This window comes from Triticum dicoccoides, chromosome 6A (assembly GCF_002162155.2).
Source record: "Triticum dicoccoides isolate Atlit2015 ecotype Zavitan chromosome 6A, WEW_v2.0, whole genome shotgun sequence".
In the NCBI taxonomy this organism is placed as follows: Eukaryota; Viridiplantae; Streptophyta; class Magnoliopsida; order Poales; family Poaceae; genus Triticum; species Triticum dicoccoides.
The window spans coordinates 501,969,387-501,987,924 of record NC_041390.1 but is presented as its reverse complement, the minus strand read 5'-3'; the positions used below and the strand labels follow the sequence as shown (position 1 = coordinate 501,987,924).

The 18,538-nt window shown below is 48.8% G+C and overlaps 1 protein-coding gene and 1 pseudogene across 4 annotated transcripts in view; both read left to right on the top strand.

The window, feature by feature from the left end:
• The window catches only part of LOC119317497 (histone acetyltransferase MCC1-like), a 12,108-nt gene extending 10,792 nt beyond the window's left edge, over positions 1-1,316 (top strand). For 2 of the 4 annotated variants that reach the window (XM_037591969.1, XM_037591967.1), the window contains one exon: positions 967-1,316. In XM_037591969.1, coding sequence (XP_037447866.1) covers positions 967-1,129 — 163 coding nt within the window. In that variant the 3' untranslated portion in view covers positions 1,130-1,316. Of the gene's footprint in view, positions 1-933 lie in introns of all 4 variants that reach the window. The other 2 variants (XM_037591968.1, XM_037591966.1) reach the window with 1 other exon arrangement.
• A 718-nt stretch (positions 1,317-2,034) lies between these two features.
• Positions 2,035-4,515, top strand: LOC119317495 (annotated as a pseudogene).
• The last annotated feature ends 14,023 nt before the right edge of the window (positions 4,516-18,538 follow it).

Sequence of the window (18,538 nt, the reverse complement as noted above, 5' to 3'; positions counted from 1 at the left end):
TGGATTACTATTCAGGGATTTGCCTCCCCACTGTAGAATCTCCTCCAATCGTAGTACGATCACGATTCCTGATGTCCACAGTACTCCATATACATGAGTGCTCAACTTTCAGAAGGGCCTTGTATTGCATTGTCCAGATCATTCTTGATTTTCCTCCACCTTTTGTGAACTCATCCAAGGCTAAAACATGGCTTGTGCCCTTGCATAGTGAACTAACCTTGCTCAAGAATGCTTTGATTCCTATTGCTCCTGTTCCTGCAAGCATATGGTGATATTTCCTGAAGGACTTGTAGCACCAAGTACTTGACAAGACTACGGTCATTAGACTACCCGCTTTCCTAGTCAAATATGAAACTATATGAGTTTCTGTTAGACTAAATTTTGATTCTTCCTGTGTTTAATTTGCTTGTTTCTACTCCCTCTGCCCCTGAATATAGATAACTTTGGTCATTGACATGATCTTCAGAACAATTTGACCATTAATTTCTGTTTCAAAACTACATTGCTTCAGACAAAAACCAAAGTATCTCTGACAGTATATTTCATGAGGGATCTAGCTGTGTCAGTTCGATATTTTGCTGATGTTTGTAATTCTCTCATTGTTGACAGTCAAACCTAAATTTGTTTGGACTGGGACAGATTCTTGAACTGCTTATATTTGGATCAGAGCGTGTATGTTAAAATTTTCTGATATGGATGTTAGTCAATGTCTTGGTTTATTAGCAGTTTAGCATCAGTTAAATATAAATTGTTATAATAAAATGAAATCAACTCGTAGCCTAAACAACCCTTAGACATCAAATCCAGCGCGGAGGAATTTATTTATAGTTTGCAGACGTTTTCTGTTGTCAAACTTTCTCACTCTTTTAGTAGCATCATCGTGCCTGTGTGTAAAATGATGGAGTACTAATAGCGCATGGCAATCTTGTGCAGGGAGATTGTAACTTCATTTGTTGTTGACTTCAGGGCTTTCCTAAAGATGCTAGTTGGCAAGATCTGGAGGAAAGAGGAAAAGAGTATCCCGAGATGGTCCCGTTGTAAGGAATCGACCACTCTATTGACCTCACAGAATAATAATAGTAACAATAAAAGGATCATCGCTGGTGAAGATTCAAGATGTCATGTGTAATTTTAGGTGTGAGCGACGCGATGGTATTGTTTTCGTGGAAACATCAGTCTCTTGCAATGTTGTTGTACCCTTGCCAATACATTGACAAACCAGGTATATAATTTCTCAGATAGCCATAGCCATGTCTTGTAAAAAGAGAGGACAATAAAATGAAGAAAATAAATGTCACCTGCTTAGCTTGTTGGAACACTGGATGGTCATATGCATTTACATTTACAATCACGCGCTGTTGAGGCACATCGGCTCTGGCTTTCATATTTCCTCTGAAAGATGAATATCATACTTTCCTTTTTGAAAAAAGACGGCAGTATTAGTACTCGTATTTTGTGAACATAGAATTACTACCTCTGTACCAAAATATAATACGTTTTTGTAGGCTAGCCTGCCAAAACGTCTTATATTTTGATATAGAGGTAATATTAAGTTATTTTTTCTTTTGTGGGGAAAAGGTCTTAGTAAGTTGATCTTGTTGGCATAGTAGTAAGTTGATGTTCTTGTCACCAAAGATGTACCACTGGATCTGTATTAGAAAATTGTTTCTAATGGTATGACTTTGAAGTCACATTATTTTGTATGTTATCGGTCTAATTCATGGTCAAAGTTAAATCTCATAAAGGGTGATCTTATAAACTGGAACAGCAGGAGGATTGAATGAGGCAGGGAAAGGAACTGAAAATGTAGACATCAAATGGGTAACTGATGGCAATGTTGTATCTCTGTCAATAATGCTCATAATAAACATCTTCTGCCTTCTGCGGCAGAATTGACTCCACGATTTTTGCCATCTTCAGTGCGATTGCAATATGTTCAATACGAGCAGAGATTTTTCAAAGTTCAAGGACCCCCATAGCTGGGGTGGCATTTTGTAAAACTGCCATGGCAATTTGCTTAATTTGCAAGGAGGTTTTGAAGAAAACTGGCGGTGTTCGCCAGGATTAGGACCCTGGCGAACGTTCGCCAGATAACGTTTCCCAGGTTCAAACGTGTCCAGCAACCGAGGTTGCTTCGTGATCCAGGTGAGCGCTGCAGCCCAGAGTCCAAACCGACCCCAAAACTAGCGTCCAAAACCAAGGTGCGCCGCAGCGGAAACCTTTTTGTTTGTACGCGTGCCTGCCTTGCTGAAAACGAAAGGGAAATTTCTCCGCAGCCGCAAGGCCCTACCCTACCCAGGCCTCCACGTCCCGCGCCATCCCCGGATTGGATAAAGAGAAACCCCCACGCGCTGCGCACGGCCGCGACGCGGAAACCAAGCCAGAAACCCACGATTTTGGCGATTTGTTCGTCACGCCGGCCATTCATTCCTGCTCGCCGCCACGGCACGCCATGACTGCTAGCCGCCCTCGGAGAAGCCATTAAAGCCGCCGCGCCTCGGTTCCGACGCCGCCGCCTTCGATATTCGTTCCGAGAAAAACCCTCTTCCGATCGCCGGGGCCGCCATGCGCACCAAGCACTTGATACCCAACCACGCCGCGGGGCTCACCTACGCGAACGCCTACGCCGCCGCCCGCGAGGGCAGCGGCGGCGGCGTCGACCCGTTCGAGGCGTTCCCCGACGCGGTGCTCGGGCTGATCGTCTCCAAGCTGCCCTTCAGGTCCGCCGTCGCCGCGTCCGCCATCTCGCGCCGGTGGCCGCCGCGCCGGCGCTCGACCTCGACTTCGCCGCGGCGTTCCCCGCCGCGCCCCGCCGCAGGGCGGCCTTCGCGGCCGCGGCCACCGCTGCGCTCGCGGGCTCGCGGCGCCACCCGCTCCGCCGCCTCTGCCTCGCGCTCGACGGCTTCTTCGACCAGGCCTTCGCCGCCTCCGCGGCCAGCCACGTCGCCTCCTGGCTCGCCGCCGCCGCGGCGCGAGGCGTCGAGCAGCTGGAGCTCCACCTCCCTCGCTCCCGCCTCGCCGTGCTCCCTCCCTCCCTCATCGCCTGCACCGACCTCACGTCGCTCACCCTTCGCCTCGACCACAACGCCCTTCCGCTCCCTTCCCTCTGCCCCCTCACCCGCCTCTCCCGCCTCTCCCGCCTTCACCTCTCCTCCGTCTCGCTCGTTGGCTGCGGTGACTTCTTCGAAGACCTCTGCTCTCATTGCACGCAGCTCAGCTGCCTGATCCTTGAACAGTGCCACATCGGTGCACTCCGACTAGCCGGCGCGCCGCAGCTTTGCTCGCTTGACATCGCCAGCTGTTCGTGGACGGAGCAGTCGTCTATTGCCATTGCTGAGATGCCGGCGTTGCGCACTCTCCGCTACTCGGGTGCGATGGCGAACAGACACATGATTAATGGCGCCGATTCCTTGGACGAAGCCGTTCTGGCCATTGAGAAGCCACAAGCTCTCCTGGAGCCTAATCTCAGAGAGCTGCTTGCGTTGGTTGGAAACGTACGGAGCCTAGTGCTTTCGCCCTGGTGTATTGAGGTATATTATACAGAACTTCTTCATCTTGTGAAGTAATAATTGATGTTTCAGAAATCTAACCACCTAGATGTGAATAATTTGAAGCAATTTGCGCATCCTGAGGAATGGTCCAAGGTGCGGCTGGACAAGGTGAGACGCTTGGCATGCATAATAGAGAGGAGGGAAGAAGGTGCTTTGTCCATTGCACCATTGCTTACGAGTTGCCCCAATGTGCAAGAACTTTCTGTGTCGGTCGTGGTGAGATATACATCCTTGAGTTCTTCTATCTACTGTTGTGGTAACTCTGCTGCAATGAAATGATGTTAATGCCGATGATGTGATTGCTTGTTGTTGCAGCCATCGCAGTCCAAGCGGAGACGGTGCAGCGACAGTGAAGTTCAGTATCGTGTTATTGGTGGTAGAGGGATGATCGTCAGGAATCTCAGGGAAATTAGGATGGAGTACATTGATGAGAGCAAGAGTGGATTGGATCTGGTTAAGCTTCTGCTCAAGAAGGCGCAGATGTTGGAGATGATGACAATTGTGCCTTCCATGGATGGCCTTGAGCAGGCCAAGTTCAGGCGCAGGGTGTTGAAGTTCAGAAAAGCTTCCAGGAATGTCAACATCCAGTTTTGTGCCACTGCATGATGGAATGATTGTGTGTTAATCACTGAAGTCTCATGTTCAGTCCGTGAAGGAAGAAGTGGCTTGCCTGTCATGAGAGCACTTCCAGTCCTGTTCCGGGCACTTCTAAGATCTAACTTGTCACAGAGCTGCTAACTGTCATTTTAATTCGTTGCCAAGCTTCATTTAGCTTGAGTTTTCTAATAAGTTTGAAAATTTCCTAATTCTTTGGTGAACCAAACTACCTTTTCAGAGAAAGTTTAGCTTTGTTGGATACATGCACCTAGTTTTATGAGAAGTTAATTTGAAGAAGCGTGTTCTACCATGTTATACAAACGCTATGGATCTGTTTGGCCTAGATGAACATTTTCTGATGGTATAATTTGTAAGGCACCTCCAACCAGCATTGTGTTCTTGGTGCCTTATTAACCCAGTTGTTTGAACTTGTTTATTTGCATTCATATGCCTTATGTTTGATGCACAGGAGGATTCATACTGTCACTATTTGCATTCATATTGTCAGTATTTTCATTCATATTCTCTTGGTGACTAGCCCAATCATATGCTAGATGCACATGAGGATGTAAAAAAGTTTGATGGCATCCAGCTGTTGACCTTTGAAGGCATTAGTTGTTGTCATATCAGCTCCAGAAATGTCGTTATACTCTAGAAATGTCTGGTTGTGATATCTGGCTTGGCTAACTTTTATTTGAAATTTATCCACGCAAAAAAAAACTTGATATCTGGAATTCATTTCTTCAATATTTTTTCCTTCACAAGTTATAGTACAAATGGTATGCTTTTTCATTGTTCGTCAACAGGCCACGTGAGAATCGGCCCGAACCGAGTACATCACTGATATGCAACAGGTTGAAAGGTTTACTTCAAGAAATGATTTCTTTGACTCAGAGTTCCGGGACGAATGACTACTGATATACCTGGCCATCCGTCGGGCTGGCTGGGCTTCAGGCAGGCCTAACAAAGCCCGAAGTAGAAAACCTAGGCCCAGGCCGGCCCGGCCTGGGTGTCAGGGCTAGAATTCAGGCCCAAGCCTGGCCCGTCACTAGAAAAGCCCGCTGAGTCTTGGGCCGGGCCTCTTCCCTAAATCACAAATATGGCAAGCCCTGGCCCGGCCTTCGGGCTCAAAACCTAGGACCAGGCCCGGACTGCAGGCGAGATTGGATCGGTCGGGCCAGGTTGGGTCGGGCTAGGTATAACTACTGATAATATGTTAGTGACTTACTATGTATGTTTCCATGCAATAAATAATCACAGACAAGGAAATAATGGGGTGTGTGTGCAGTAAAGTTGGATATGTACAAGGCTTACGACCATGCTAGCATTGTCCTTTTACGAGGCATTTTTAATTGGTAACCACGCTGAATGGACTTTTTAGAGGTAATATCATCGGGAGTCATAAAATTTGCGCTCGATGTTTAGTTTGGTGCTAAAACTTTAAAAATACGGATTTGTGGCCATTCAACTTGCGTTCCTATGCAAATAAGGTCACTTCTCTCGTATACAGCCGTATGGCCTGTCCACTTGGTGCGCCTGGTGGAGGTCCACATGTCAATGGTTGGGAGTGCACAAAACGTTGGGTGACCATAGCACACCACTTTTTGTGCGCAAAAAAACATGTGCAATTAAATAAAAATTGTGAGTGTTTTCTGCAAAAAATCTGGCGTGCTATGGTCACCCAACACTTTGTGCACTCCCAACCATTGATATGTGGACCTCCGCTAGGCTGGCGCACCAAGTGGACATGCCATATGGCTGTATACGAGAGAAGTGATCGTATTTGCATGGGAACGCAAGTTGGATAACCACAAATCCATATTCTTAAAGTTTTAGCACCAAACTGAACATCGAGCGCAAGTTCTTTGACTCCCGGTGATATTACCTCGCCTTTTTACAAGACATGATGGTGAAGCTGGGGTCCAATGATAACTTGGTGAATTTGATCATGTATTGTGTTATTAATGTCAACTACCATGTTAGGTTTAATACATATAAGAAAGAACTTTTTACCCCAACCCGGGTTGAAGGCAAGGGGTCTCCTATCCCCTATGTGTTCTTGATTTGTATTGACGGGTTGTCTAATCTTTAACACATGAGGAGCATATAAGTGGTATCCAAAGGATTAGGGTGTGTCGTAGCGCATGTTGGTGCAATAATTTGCCTCCTTATGTTTTGGAGATTGTTGACAGAATCAGTAAATGACTAATATGCTTGCTAGTGCGTAGAGAAATTAGGTCCCAAAAGTACTAAGGAGTTTGCTATAAACTCGAAAGGTAATCATCTACGTTGCAGAAGAAGATTGTTGTCAAAGATATTGCGTGAGGGAAGTGACCCCTAAAAATTCCCGACGTGAAGCAATTGTATTAGTACCCGGTCCATGCGTGTTACTACAGTCAATAAGAAAGAAGACGGGAGAGAATACGTAGAATTTTCTTTGGTACACCTTTTTCTCTTATTTGAGTCATAGGACTACCGTACTATCAAGATGGGTAGAGCGTTTTGAAACTTATGTTTCTCTGATGCTTGACTGAAACCTATGAGAGTTGAGATAAATCTCTTCCAGCCTCAAAACATTACTTGCCAACAAGAGACGTTGATCTTCTGGGTTGCTAGTGAAAATGCTAGTTATCGACTAGAGGGGGGGGGGGGTGAATAGGCGATTTTTATGAAAGTCTTCAAAACACGAGGTATTTGAAGACAAACTATAGAAATGAACCTATTGATATACAACGGAAGGTAAACTACACTAGACAGGCCATAGTCAAGTAAGCAATAAAGTGAAAGCACGAAGACTATCAGCAGCTAGTGTTGGGGATATTACTACTAAGTATAAACCGGCCATGAGGGGCCGGGTTATGCCCACAATGAGTTAGTCATGTGTAAAGCCCATGAAGACAAGAAGTATGGTGCTTTACGGAGGAGATCTAATATGAAGACCCAGGGCCCAAGGGCAGATTAGGGCCCGTAGACATAAACCGCCATATGATATGTAACTTATGTTGTAAGACAAGGAAAGGTAGAAACCGAGCCGGATACGTCTATGAGCCGGCCTCGGGATTCTGTAAACCGCCGGGCGTCAACCTGTGTATATAAAGGAACGACCCGGCGGCGGTTTAGGGACAACAAACAATAACTCGAGAGCCAGGCAAAGAGGATTCGCTCCCTGATCATCGAAACCCTAGCAATTCCATCACAACTGGAGTAGGCTTTTACCTTCACCGTAAGGGGCCGAACCAGTATAATTCCTCACGTCTCTTGTTTCGCTTTAACCCCTTTAAGCTAACTCATCACGATGGCTCCACGACTAAGTCCTCTCAATAGGACATCTGCCGTGACAAAACCACGACAGTTGGCGCCCACCGTGGGGCTATCACACGATGGTTTCCAGTTCTTGAAGGGCAGCTTCGAAGGACTCAAGGGATACACCGTGGGCCGGATGACCAAGAGTCGTCGTGGCAAGCTCTACATCGACTTCGCAGGCTGGGGCCCCGAGGCTGGCTCGATCGAGTACGGGTACTGGGTCCCCTTTGGCGGAATACACATCTTCATTGGCAAGATCGACGAACCGGGCCCTGAGTCGGACATCTGCACCGACATCGTCGAGACGGCTCAGCGTGCAAGACCTGCCCAAGTTCAGCCTACCGTAAAGCATGCCTTCGTGGGAGTCATCCACGGAGTGGAATCTGAGGATAGATCGTATCTGGTGGCGAAACCGTCGTTTACTCTGATGACGAGTCTTCAACCGGAGAAACTGAATCGTTGTATCAGCTGCATGATGGCCAGATTGGTGGCGGTTCCGATGGCGACAGTATTCCGGACCTCTCTGATCCGCCGAGCCGAGTTGCAATTTTCATGGCTGGTACACAGTCGGTGCAACATTCTTCTACCGCAATGGCAATGATTTCCGGTTCAGTAGCTGCAACACCCACTGGGGCAGGAGGCCCCGCGCCAACGCCGGTTCAGGTTTTGTCTGATTTATTCAACACTTTGGCAACATTGCTGGCAACTAAGGTTAATCCGGCAGATCAGGATCAACATGACGCAGAAATTGCAAAGGTGAAGGATCAAATAGCTCAAGCTAAGGTAGATCTGGCAGCAGAGAACACCAGGATGGCCGCATAGCGGGCCGAGTTAGAGGCACAGGCTTATCGGCTTATGCTGGATCAGAACACCAGGATGAGAAGAAGGAATCGGTCTCACCTGCCACCGGTTTACGAGGGAAGGAATCTTTTTAATACGCCAGGGGCAGGAACCAGTAACCAGCCAGTGGTAAACCGGGTAGAGGCACCTGGAACGGGGGAGCCGGTTCAGCCACGTACGATGGATCCGCCTCATCAAAACAATGTCCTGTCACAGCACGTCTCAACACCTCCGAGTCATTATTCTAACCCGTTGGATAACATCGTTGCCGCCGCCTCACGATTGGCAACTCTCCCGATTGAAGGCGAGTCTCCAATAGCGGTTGAAACACGACGGGCTAGAGAGCTCCTACAGACATCTTTGACCCAACAACAGGCTTATTCGTACAGTCGCGAGAGGATTCATTCCACCCCCCGCCCAAGTTGGAGCAACATCAGGTATATTGATGAACCGGCTATGTCAAGCAGTGTGTGAAACCGTAACCCGCCGCGAGGGCATAACCCGGCGGGCGGCGGTGCTAATGCCCGGGATGTGGTGGATCATGGTAGAGCACGTCGAGAAGCCGAGTTAGCAGCGCAATACGCGGCCCGTCAGCTTACTCTGGTTCGTCCAACCACTTCGGTGGATCCAGGTGTGGTTTTCAATTCTTTGGGGGTGCTGTGTCTCACCCCGGCCTTACGCAACGTGCGGCTGCCCAAGGATTTCAAGGGTCCTCGTAAGGTGCCCAATTACACTGCCGATTTACCCCCCGAATCATGGGTCGAGAGCTATGAGATGGCAATGGAGATGCTGGATGTGGATGATGTGGCATGTGCTAAGTACTTCACCATGATGCTGGAAGGGACAACTCGTACCTGGCTGAAAAGTTTACCAGCTTACTCCGTTGGGTCATGGGCTGAGTTAAAAAGCCGGTTTATCCAGAATTTCAAAGATACGTGCAAGTAGCTCATGTCAATCGTAGACTTAGCCGCCTGTGTTCAAGAGGAGGGGGAGTCTACAACCCATTGGGTAAAGCGAGTCTCAGCTATTCTGCATTCATCAGACCGCATCAATGCTGATACGGCAGTCTTAACATTGGAAGGCAATTGCCGGTTTACGCCTTTGAAACTGAAGTTGGGAAGACTCAAGCGTCACTGCAATGACAAGCTTATGGCAGCTCTGGTTAAGTATGCCGACTCGGATAGTACCAAGGACCCTGAGTCTGAGGATGAAAGGCCGGGGAAGGGAAAGAAGAATGTCAGTACCAAGGGGTAGCAGCATAACCCGGCGGGTCATGGAAGCAACGGTAAGCGGAAGGCGGATAATAGCTTGGACTTTGTGGCTAACACCAACACCCAGGATAATGGTCAGCACCGTAAGGGAAAACCGCCCCAGCGGGGTGGAGGATCAGGTCCCAATCTTGAGCGCCTGTTAAACCAACCTTGCCCAAAGCACGGGTCGAAAGAAAGGCCAGCTACGCACTTTTGGAAAGATTGCTTTATTATGCGGGAATTAAAAAATTCGATTTTTTTTCCAATACGACCATGGACCGCCCGGCGGTTCAGGAGGCGGTTCTCATGGGCCGGGTTATCGTGGTGGCAGCTCCGGTTCAGGATTTCAAGGCAACCAAACCTGACATGGAAATCAAGGCAGTCGGGGTAACCAGGGCGGCTATAATCATCAGGGGAGTCAGCAACAGCAACAATCGGGTTATCAGAGTAATCCGAAGCAGTTGAATAGTGGGCAGTACCATGTCTTCACCACTAGTTTGTGTAAGCGCGATCAGAAGCTTCATAAAAGGGCAGTAAACTCCGTTGAACCGGCAGTGCCCCGTTATCTGCGCTAGTCTGAACAACCCATTTTGTGGAGTCGAGAGGATCGTCCACCCCGAGTTGATAATCCGGGTCACCTAGCATTAGTGGTGGCACCTCAGGTTGGGGGGTACAAGTTCACCAAGGTACTCATGGATGGAGGGAGCAGTATCAATATCCTTTATTATGAAACCTTCCGTCGCATGGGGTTGACAGATAAAAATCTTAAACCGTCGAAAACCGTTTTTCATGGTGTGGTGCCTGGTAAATCGGCGTACCCAGTTGGTAAGATAGCTCTAGAGGTTGCTTTTGGAGATGATCATGATTCAAGGTCAGAAACATTGACTTCTGAAGTGGTGAAAATCAAGAGCCCATATCATGCCCTGTTTGGACGGCCGGCTTATGCTAAGTTCATGGCAAGGCCCTGTTATGTTTATCTGCAGCTTAAGATGCCGGGTCATAAGGGGACCATCACAGTGCATGGGAGCCGAAAGATTGCTTTGGAATGTGAAGAAGGTGATGCGGCCTATGCTGAGTCGGTCTGTGCAACAGAGGAGTTGAAGTTCTACAAAGACAATGTTGATCCGGCGGATATGACTTCTCTGAAAAAGCCAACTACAGAGCATGATCCGACTTTGAAGTTTAAATCGGCTGAGGAGACTAAGCTGGTTGACTTTGTTCCTGGCGATTCATCCAGGTAGTTCAGCATCAGTGCTAACTTGGATCCGAAATAGGAAAGCGCGTTCATCGAGTTCATTCGTGAGAACCGGGACATCTTTGCATGGAAACCTTCTGATATGCCAGGTGTACCGAGGGAACTCGCTGAGCACACTCTTAATATAGATCCTAAGTTTAAACCGGTCAGGCAGTTTCTCCACACCTTCAATGAAGAAAGGCGCAAGGCTATTGGTGAGGAGGTAGCCCGGCTTTTGGCAGCAGGGTTTATTGTGGAGGTCTTCCACCCTGAGTGGCTAGCTAATCCGGTGCTGGTACTTAAGAAGAACGGTACTTGGCATATGTGTGTGGACTACACAAATTTGAACAAGGCCTGTCCAGCTGATCCCTTTGCTCTCCCTCGTATTGATCAAATCATTGATGCTACGGCGGATTGTGACCATTTGTGTTTTCTAGACACTTATTCTGATTATCATTAGATCAAAATGGCAGTCAAGGACCAGGAGAAGACAACTTTTATAACTCCCTTTGGAGCCTTCTGCTACGTATCTATGCCTTTTGGGCTCAAGAGTGCCCAGGCGACTTATCAGTGTTGTGTACAGAATTGTCTTCATAATCAGATTGGGCGCAATGTTCATGCTTATGTGGATGATATTGTGGTAAAGTTCAGAAAGGAGGAAACATTAATAGATGACTTGAAGGAGACTTTTGATAACCCCCGGGTTTATAAGATGATGCTTAATCCGGCCAAATGTGTCTTTGGTGTACCGGCAGGCAAGCTCTTGGGTTTTCTGGTGTCTAACAGGGGCATTGAAGCTAATCTGGAGAAGATCAAAGCTATTATGTCTCTGGCTAAAACGGCGTGTATTAACGATGTTCAGCGTCTGGCGGGTCGTATTGCATCATTGAGCCGGTTTATCAGCCATTTGGGAGAAAAGGCAATCCCTCATTATCAGATGATGAAGAAGACAGACCATTTCATTTGGAGTGATGCCTCCAATGAAACCTTTGAGAGTTTAAAGTGACAGCTAGCTGAGCCGCCTATCCTTGCTGCTCCTGTTGATAAAGAGCCCTTATTGTTATATGTGGCTGCTAATGCCCGGGCTGTTAGTGTGGCTATTGTTGTGGAGCGCAAGGAGGCCGGAAAGGAGTATCCCGTTCAACGGCCGGTTTATTATATCAGTGAGGTGCTTATTGAGTCCAAGCAGAGGTACCCACATTGGCAGAAACTGGTGTATGGAGTTTTCATGGCAAGCCAGAAGCTCAAGCAGTATTTTCAGGGTCATCCTATCACTATGGTCAGTTCTGCCCCCTTGGGGGATATCATCCAAAACAGGGAAGCAACTGGCCGGGTTGCCAAATGGACCATTGAGCTTGGACCTCACGGGTTAAAATATATGCCTCGCACAACAATCAAGTCCCAAGCACTTGTGGATTTCATCAACGACTGGACAGAGTTGCAGGCACCGGAGGAAAAGCCAGATAACACTTATTGGACCATTCATTTTGATGGGTCCAGACAATTGGAGGGCACGGGGGATGGAGTCGTATTAACTTCCCCACAAGGTGATAAGTTTTGTTATGTTCTCCATTTAATGTTCCCTTACACTAACAATGTAGCTGAATATGAGGCCTTGCTCCATGGTCTTCGGATGGCTAAGGAGATGATTTTAAGCCGGGTTAAGTGCTTTGGCGACTCGGACCTGGTAGCTCAACAAGTGTCTGGCACTTGGGATTCCAAGGATCCACTCATGGCAGCATATTGTCAGGAAGTAGATATTGTTGCAGGTCATTTCAAGTGCTATCAAGTCGACCATGTGGACCGGCGAAAGAATGAAGCGGCGGACGCTTTAAGCTGTTTGGGTTCCCAACGTAAACCGGTTCCACCCAATGTTTTTCTGGATGTTTTGCATAACCCGTCGGTCAAGTTACCTATGGAGGAGGATTTGGCTGTTCCTAACCCGGAGGCTCAGTTAAGTGCAACTCTTCATGTTATCCCGGATTGGACGGTCCCATACTTGGCGTATATGAACTGGGGCGAGTTACCGAAGGACGAAGCCTTTTTGTCACGGCTTCTATTGGTTGACGGCTCATGCTGATGCTAAGGATTTGGTAAAGAGGTGTGATGGTTGTCAGAAGTTTGCACGCCGCGCTCATGTTCCGGCTCAAGAATTAAGGATGATTCCAATCACTTGGCCGTTTGCAACTTGGGGGCTGGATATGGTTGGGCCCTGTCGGTGTCAAAACCGGCGGATCTCGGGTAGGGGGTCCCAAACTGTGCGTCTAAGGTGGATGGTAACAGGAGGCAGGGGACACGATGTTTACCCAGGTTCGGGCCCTCTTGATGGAGGTAATACCCTACGTCCTGCTTGATTGTTCTTGATGATATGAGTATTACAAGAGTTGATCTACCACGAGATCGTAGAGGCTAAACCCTAGAAGCTATCCTATGGTATGATAGTATGTTGTCCTACGAACAAAACCCTCCGGTTTATATAGACACCGAGGGGGCTAGGGTTACACAGAGTCGATTACAAGGGAGGAGATCTACATATCCATATTGCCTACCTTGCCTTCCACGCCAAGGAGAGTCCCATCCGGACACGGGACGAAGTCTTCAATCTTGTATCTTCATAGTCCAACAGTCCGGCCAAAGGATATAGTCCGGCTGTCCGGAGACCCCCTAATCCAGGACTCCATCAGTAGCCCCTGAACCAGGCTTCAATGACAATGAGTCCGGCGCATAGTATTGTCTTCGGCATTGCAAGGCGGGTTCCTCCTCCGAATACTCCATGGAAGATTTTGAACACAAGGATAGTGTCCGGCTCTGCAAAACAAGTTCCACATACCACCTTAGAGAGAATAATATTTCCACAAATCTAATCTGCTAACACGTTTTGACAGCACGACATCACGCCATGGCCCGGTCATTATTCGAATCGTTTTTCTCAACCAGCACCGCACATATCGCGAGGCGGTTTTCTTGACACGTTTTGTCAAAGGAGAGATCGTGTCCCCCTTATTACGGTATTCTCATCAATACATACGCGGGTAACCCAACCACACCTTTACTTACGGCGCTTGGGGGAATAAGAGGTTTTTCCAGGCGAGGGGGAGGCGCATCGCCTCTTCCACCCTTATAAAGGGACAAGAATTCACCCTCTTTGCCCATACCTTCTTCCCAACTCATTCCATTCTGCTCAGGCTCCAACACGCGAGCGTTCACCTCCTCTACCCACAAAAGGTCTTCCAAAGATGTCTGGATCCGAAGCAGGAGGCAAATGGATGGCCTCTACCGTCCGAGAGAAGGATATCAAAAAGCTTCGGGAGGCCGGGTATCTGGCCAAGAAAACCGGCCACCGTCTCCCGACGGCGGGACAGATCGTCCCCACTCCGGAACCCCACGAGAGGGTTGTATTCCTCCCTCACTTTGTCCGCGTGCTAGGATTTCCCCTCGACCCATTCGTTCGCAGTATCATGTACTATTATGGGATCGATCTTCACGATCTGTCCCCTAATTCCTTCCTCAGCATCTCGACATTCATTGTGGTGTGCGAGGCTTTTCCCCGTGTTTCGCCACACTTCGGTTTATGGCTGAAGGTCTTTAATGTGAAGCCCAAGGTGGTGGGTGGCGAGCACGCCGAGTGCAGGGGCGCTATGGTGAGCAAGATGCCCAACGTCATATGGCCAACGGGAACCTTTAATGATTCTGTCAAGGAGTGGAAACAACAGTGGTTTTACATCACTGAGCCGAGCGGTAAGGAACGGGCCACTTCTCTCGAGTTTCGATCCAGCGCCCCTCTGCGGCTTACGTCCTGGGTCAAGAAAGGACTGGATTGGTCCTCGTCCGACGAACTATCGGTGCTCCAGATGCGCATTAAAGATATGGGAGATAAGAGCATTGAACTCATCGATGTAGTCCAGGTGATGTTAGTCCACCGGATACTGCCTTGTCAACATCGGACTTGCAATCTATGGGAGTTTGATCCATCCAGGCACCAAACCTTGCGAAGGCTCTTCGGCTCTTCGCACGAGGACACTTGGAAGGTGCTTTTTAGGTCCATCAAATCATGGCCGGACTCCGCCAAAGACCGCGAGTACCAATTGTCCCGCCCTGCAAGTTCGGTGAGTTTATCAAACTTTTCTATCCGCATGACCCAAAGGAAGCGCTTAACGCGTGTTCATTCAACTTTTCGAGAGCTGGACGAAGAAGGCGGAGCGGATCCATTGTTTGGCCCCACTGCCTGAAGACCCGGCCATCCCACTTGTGACGAAGATGCTGGTCCCGGCGCCTTACAAGGTGCCGAAGAAGACGGCCGAGAAGGAGGCTAAAAAGACCCGGGGCGGCCTTCGTCGTCGCGGCACTTCGGGCACAATACCCGAAGGTTCTGACGCCCATTCCACCTTCGAAGAGGACGAAAAGGAGGAGGAAGATGAATCCCCTGCGGAGGGAAGAAGGAAGAGGACGGCCTCCACATCCTTGGAGTCCGAACTACCCAAAAGAGGAAAGATTCCCCGTCAAGAGGAGTCTCCTGCCGCCGCCGACAGCGGTCCGGCATGGGATCCCAGGGCCCAGCCCCTGGTGAACTCGTGAGTATATAAAATCCAAGTACGTTTAAGCGTCCGGACTCATCATGGCTTAGTATTTTAACCTTAGCCGTATATTTCTTGTAGTCCGGTGAGGTCCTGTACCGGACAATCCTCATCGGAGGACCTACTGAGCTCAAACGCTGTGGAGAGCGGGACGCCCCCGAAGGACCCTTCCTCCAAGCAGGTGCCAAACACCGAGGCCTCGTCCCAAAAGGACCCCGGCCAAGGAGGAAAGGAAAAAACCGTGAAGGCGGCGCCTGGAGGTCGAATCGCAGGGGCCGGACATGTGGGGAAAAAGATTCCCATGGGGTCTGATGATAGGGGCAATTCTGAGTTTGGCTCCCTACCGGATGCGATTCCAGAGACCTGTACGGCTTCAGAATCAAGAAGGCAACCTCCTTCAACCGGAGAGGGCATGCCTATTCCGCCGGCAACCTCTGTCCGTCCAAAAGTGTCGGATGCTTTGTTGGTGGCGCTACGAGATGCCTCCGTCGTTGATGAACACCGTGTCCTGATGGGCGCGGTGATTGAGAAAATTCAGTCGACCGAGAGTGGACTGAACGAAGCATGTATCAGTCTTATAAAAGGCTTTGAGGTATGTTTTATGAGTTATCGAAGAGTGTCATAGTATAGATAGTAGCCCCTGATACACTGTTCGGTGAAAGAAAGAACCGGGCAGGGGATCGAATTCATGATCTCAGGAAGACTCACTAAATGACATTGATTTCTCTCCTATTTCAAGCAGATACCTGTGGCGGCTGCTGCCTCTCATACTACGGAGATTGCCGGACTGAATCAGATTCTAGAGCGGGCCAGAGAAGAAATTGGCCAATTGAAAATGCAGTTGAGGGATAAACAAGGTATGCACCAGCATGATGTGCATTTATTGTGAAATAAATGTTCGGTATGAAATAAGCCGCATATTTTACGCTAGGAGTTATGACCGAAGTCGAGGCCCTCAAAAGGGCCGTTGCCGAGGCCGAGAAAAAGGTGGCCACGGAGCGGGCTCTTCGTGAGAAACACGAAGCCAGAGTTATTAAAGCTGAGAAGGAGCTGCAAGAGGCCGTAAATAAATGCGAGGCCTTGGAGCAGAGTTTAACGGAGAAAGAGTCCGAACTCACCAAGGCGCGCCAAGCCACAAGCGACGCCCAGGGGGAAACCCAAAGCGCGCTGCATGGGATCCAAGAGGTGAGGAAGATCGCGACGGGTAAGCTTTTCCCATGTAAATAAAATATTTGAAGGGAAAACTATGTTTCTGATTGTGAATCTGGACTTCCCAGGTGTATTTGCCGAGCTATCGCACAGCATATCAGATGCCGCTCACTTCTACCAAGCCGAAGGAAGGAACACCGCCGATAAGCTTTTTTGGTCTCAGTATTTGGCACCGAATTATCTGGTGCCTTTTGTCGATCAACTGAAACAGCTGATCGAGCTGCATAAGGCGGCGGAACTAGCCATGAAAGATGTGGTTATCCGACTATGGCCTGCCGAACCGATTCCAAGCAGCTACTTCGGGCTCGTAAGGCGGCTTATAAGCGCTTGCCCTCGACTTGACGTTATCAAGCGGTCGGTCTGTATAGAAGGAGCGTGAATGGCCTTCGCCCTTGCAAAGGTGCACTAGGGGAAGATGGATGCCGCAAAGCTGGTGACCGAAGGACCGCTGGAGGGGAAGGAGCACCGCAAGCCGGAATCATATTATAAGAGTGTCCTGAAAGGATCCTACCTTGCGGCGGAGCTATGTACCAAGGACATTATATTTCCCTGAATGTGGATCATGTTGTCCGTTGTAATGTTTAAACAAGGTCGTTGATATGTCGCCTGTTATATAAAAGTTTACCCTCTCGTGCGGCCTTTTGTATATTAAGGCTGAGAGTTGGCCAGTCGTTGGCTTCTGCCCCCACGTAAGGAGTACAGGGATGTTCAGGATAAACCTGAGCACTCTTTATCCCAGTTTTGGGTCTTCCAAGGGAGGTGCTCAGCACAACGAACCAGGCAATCAGACTATAGGGCTTTATTACTCTCACTTAGCCAGAGGAGCTTTAGTATGGTCGGCGCAACCCCTTGTGTTCGGAAGACCGTACTAGGGGCTCTATAAGCGCCTGATCGAAGAAAAAAGCCGATCCATCACACGCTGCATTGGTTATGTCATTATGCCGGAGAAATCCTTAAAGATTTTGTGACCGCTCGAACAGCTGACCAGCTCTCGCCGTATCATGACAGTCAGTTTTCGGCTTTCTCTACTGAGGTGCTCATCCGGAAGAACCGGGACACAAACGCAGTAGTTCTCCCAGTGCTACCTTAGCCAATATAGCGGAACATAAGGTACCAAAACATAGGAGCCGGGCAAACCCAACTATTGACCCAAGACATGATTCAGAGCTGATGCATATAATGCTATAAGTTCGGGGTGCCGAACTTTCGTGAAGGTATTCAAACTTTTATTGCTGTGTTACGGGGAAGACGAAGCCCCTGGCATATTTAGGGCCTACCGCTGTGTATGGATGCCATTTGAAGAAATGATTTTGATAAGAAATAATCAGCGGTAAAACGTCATATAAATCCACATGTTGTATTTGAATAATACATATATGCGTATGGGTACAAGTAATCTGATAAAAAAAAGGAGTTGTGATAGCATAACCTGCTGTGACCAGGGGGAAGAGGTTGAGTGCGGATCCGTATTGTAGCCGGACGTTCACTGCGGGAATGTCTAAGGATCCCCAGACGCGTTCGAGCTGCCTCTGTGGAGTCCGTTCTGGTCGGTGCCAAGGTGAACCTGCGAAGGAAATATAAGAAATGTTTGCGTGCCGGAGGGCGGTTGAGCCGCTGAGTTCGGCCTGTCGTGGCCTTCGCCGGAGTGTTTAATTGAGCCCTGGACGAGCCGGAGTATCCTTCCACAAAGTAGTTCGGAGCCCCTTGGCGGTGCCCGGGAGCCTAGGTGTCGACTTGAGGTTCAGCTTTAAGGTGCTGCTCGGTGTTCCTGCTGCTAAGGCAGTGATGTATTTGTTGGTGCCGAAGGAAAATTCGGCGGCCTTGCCATGAACCATGATGACGCCGCATGGACCGGGCATTTTGAGCTGAGGGTAGGCATAATGTGGCACCATGTTGAATTGAGCGAGCGCGGTTCGCCCAAGTAGTGCTTGATAGTCACTGCGGAAAGGGGCGATTTCGAAGATTAACTCTTCGGTACGG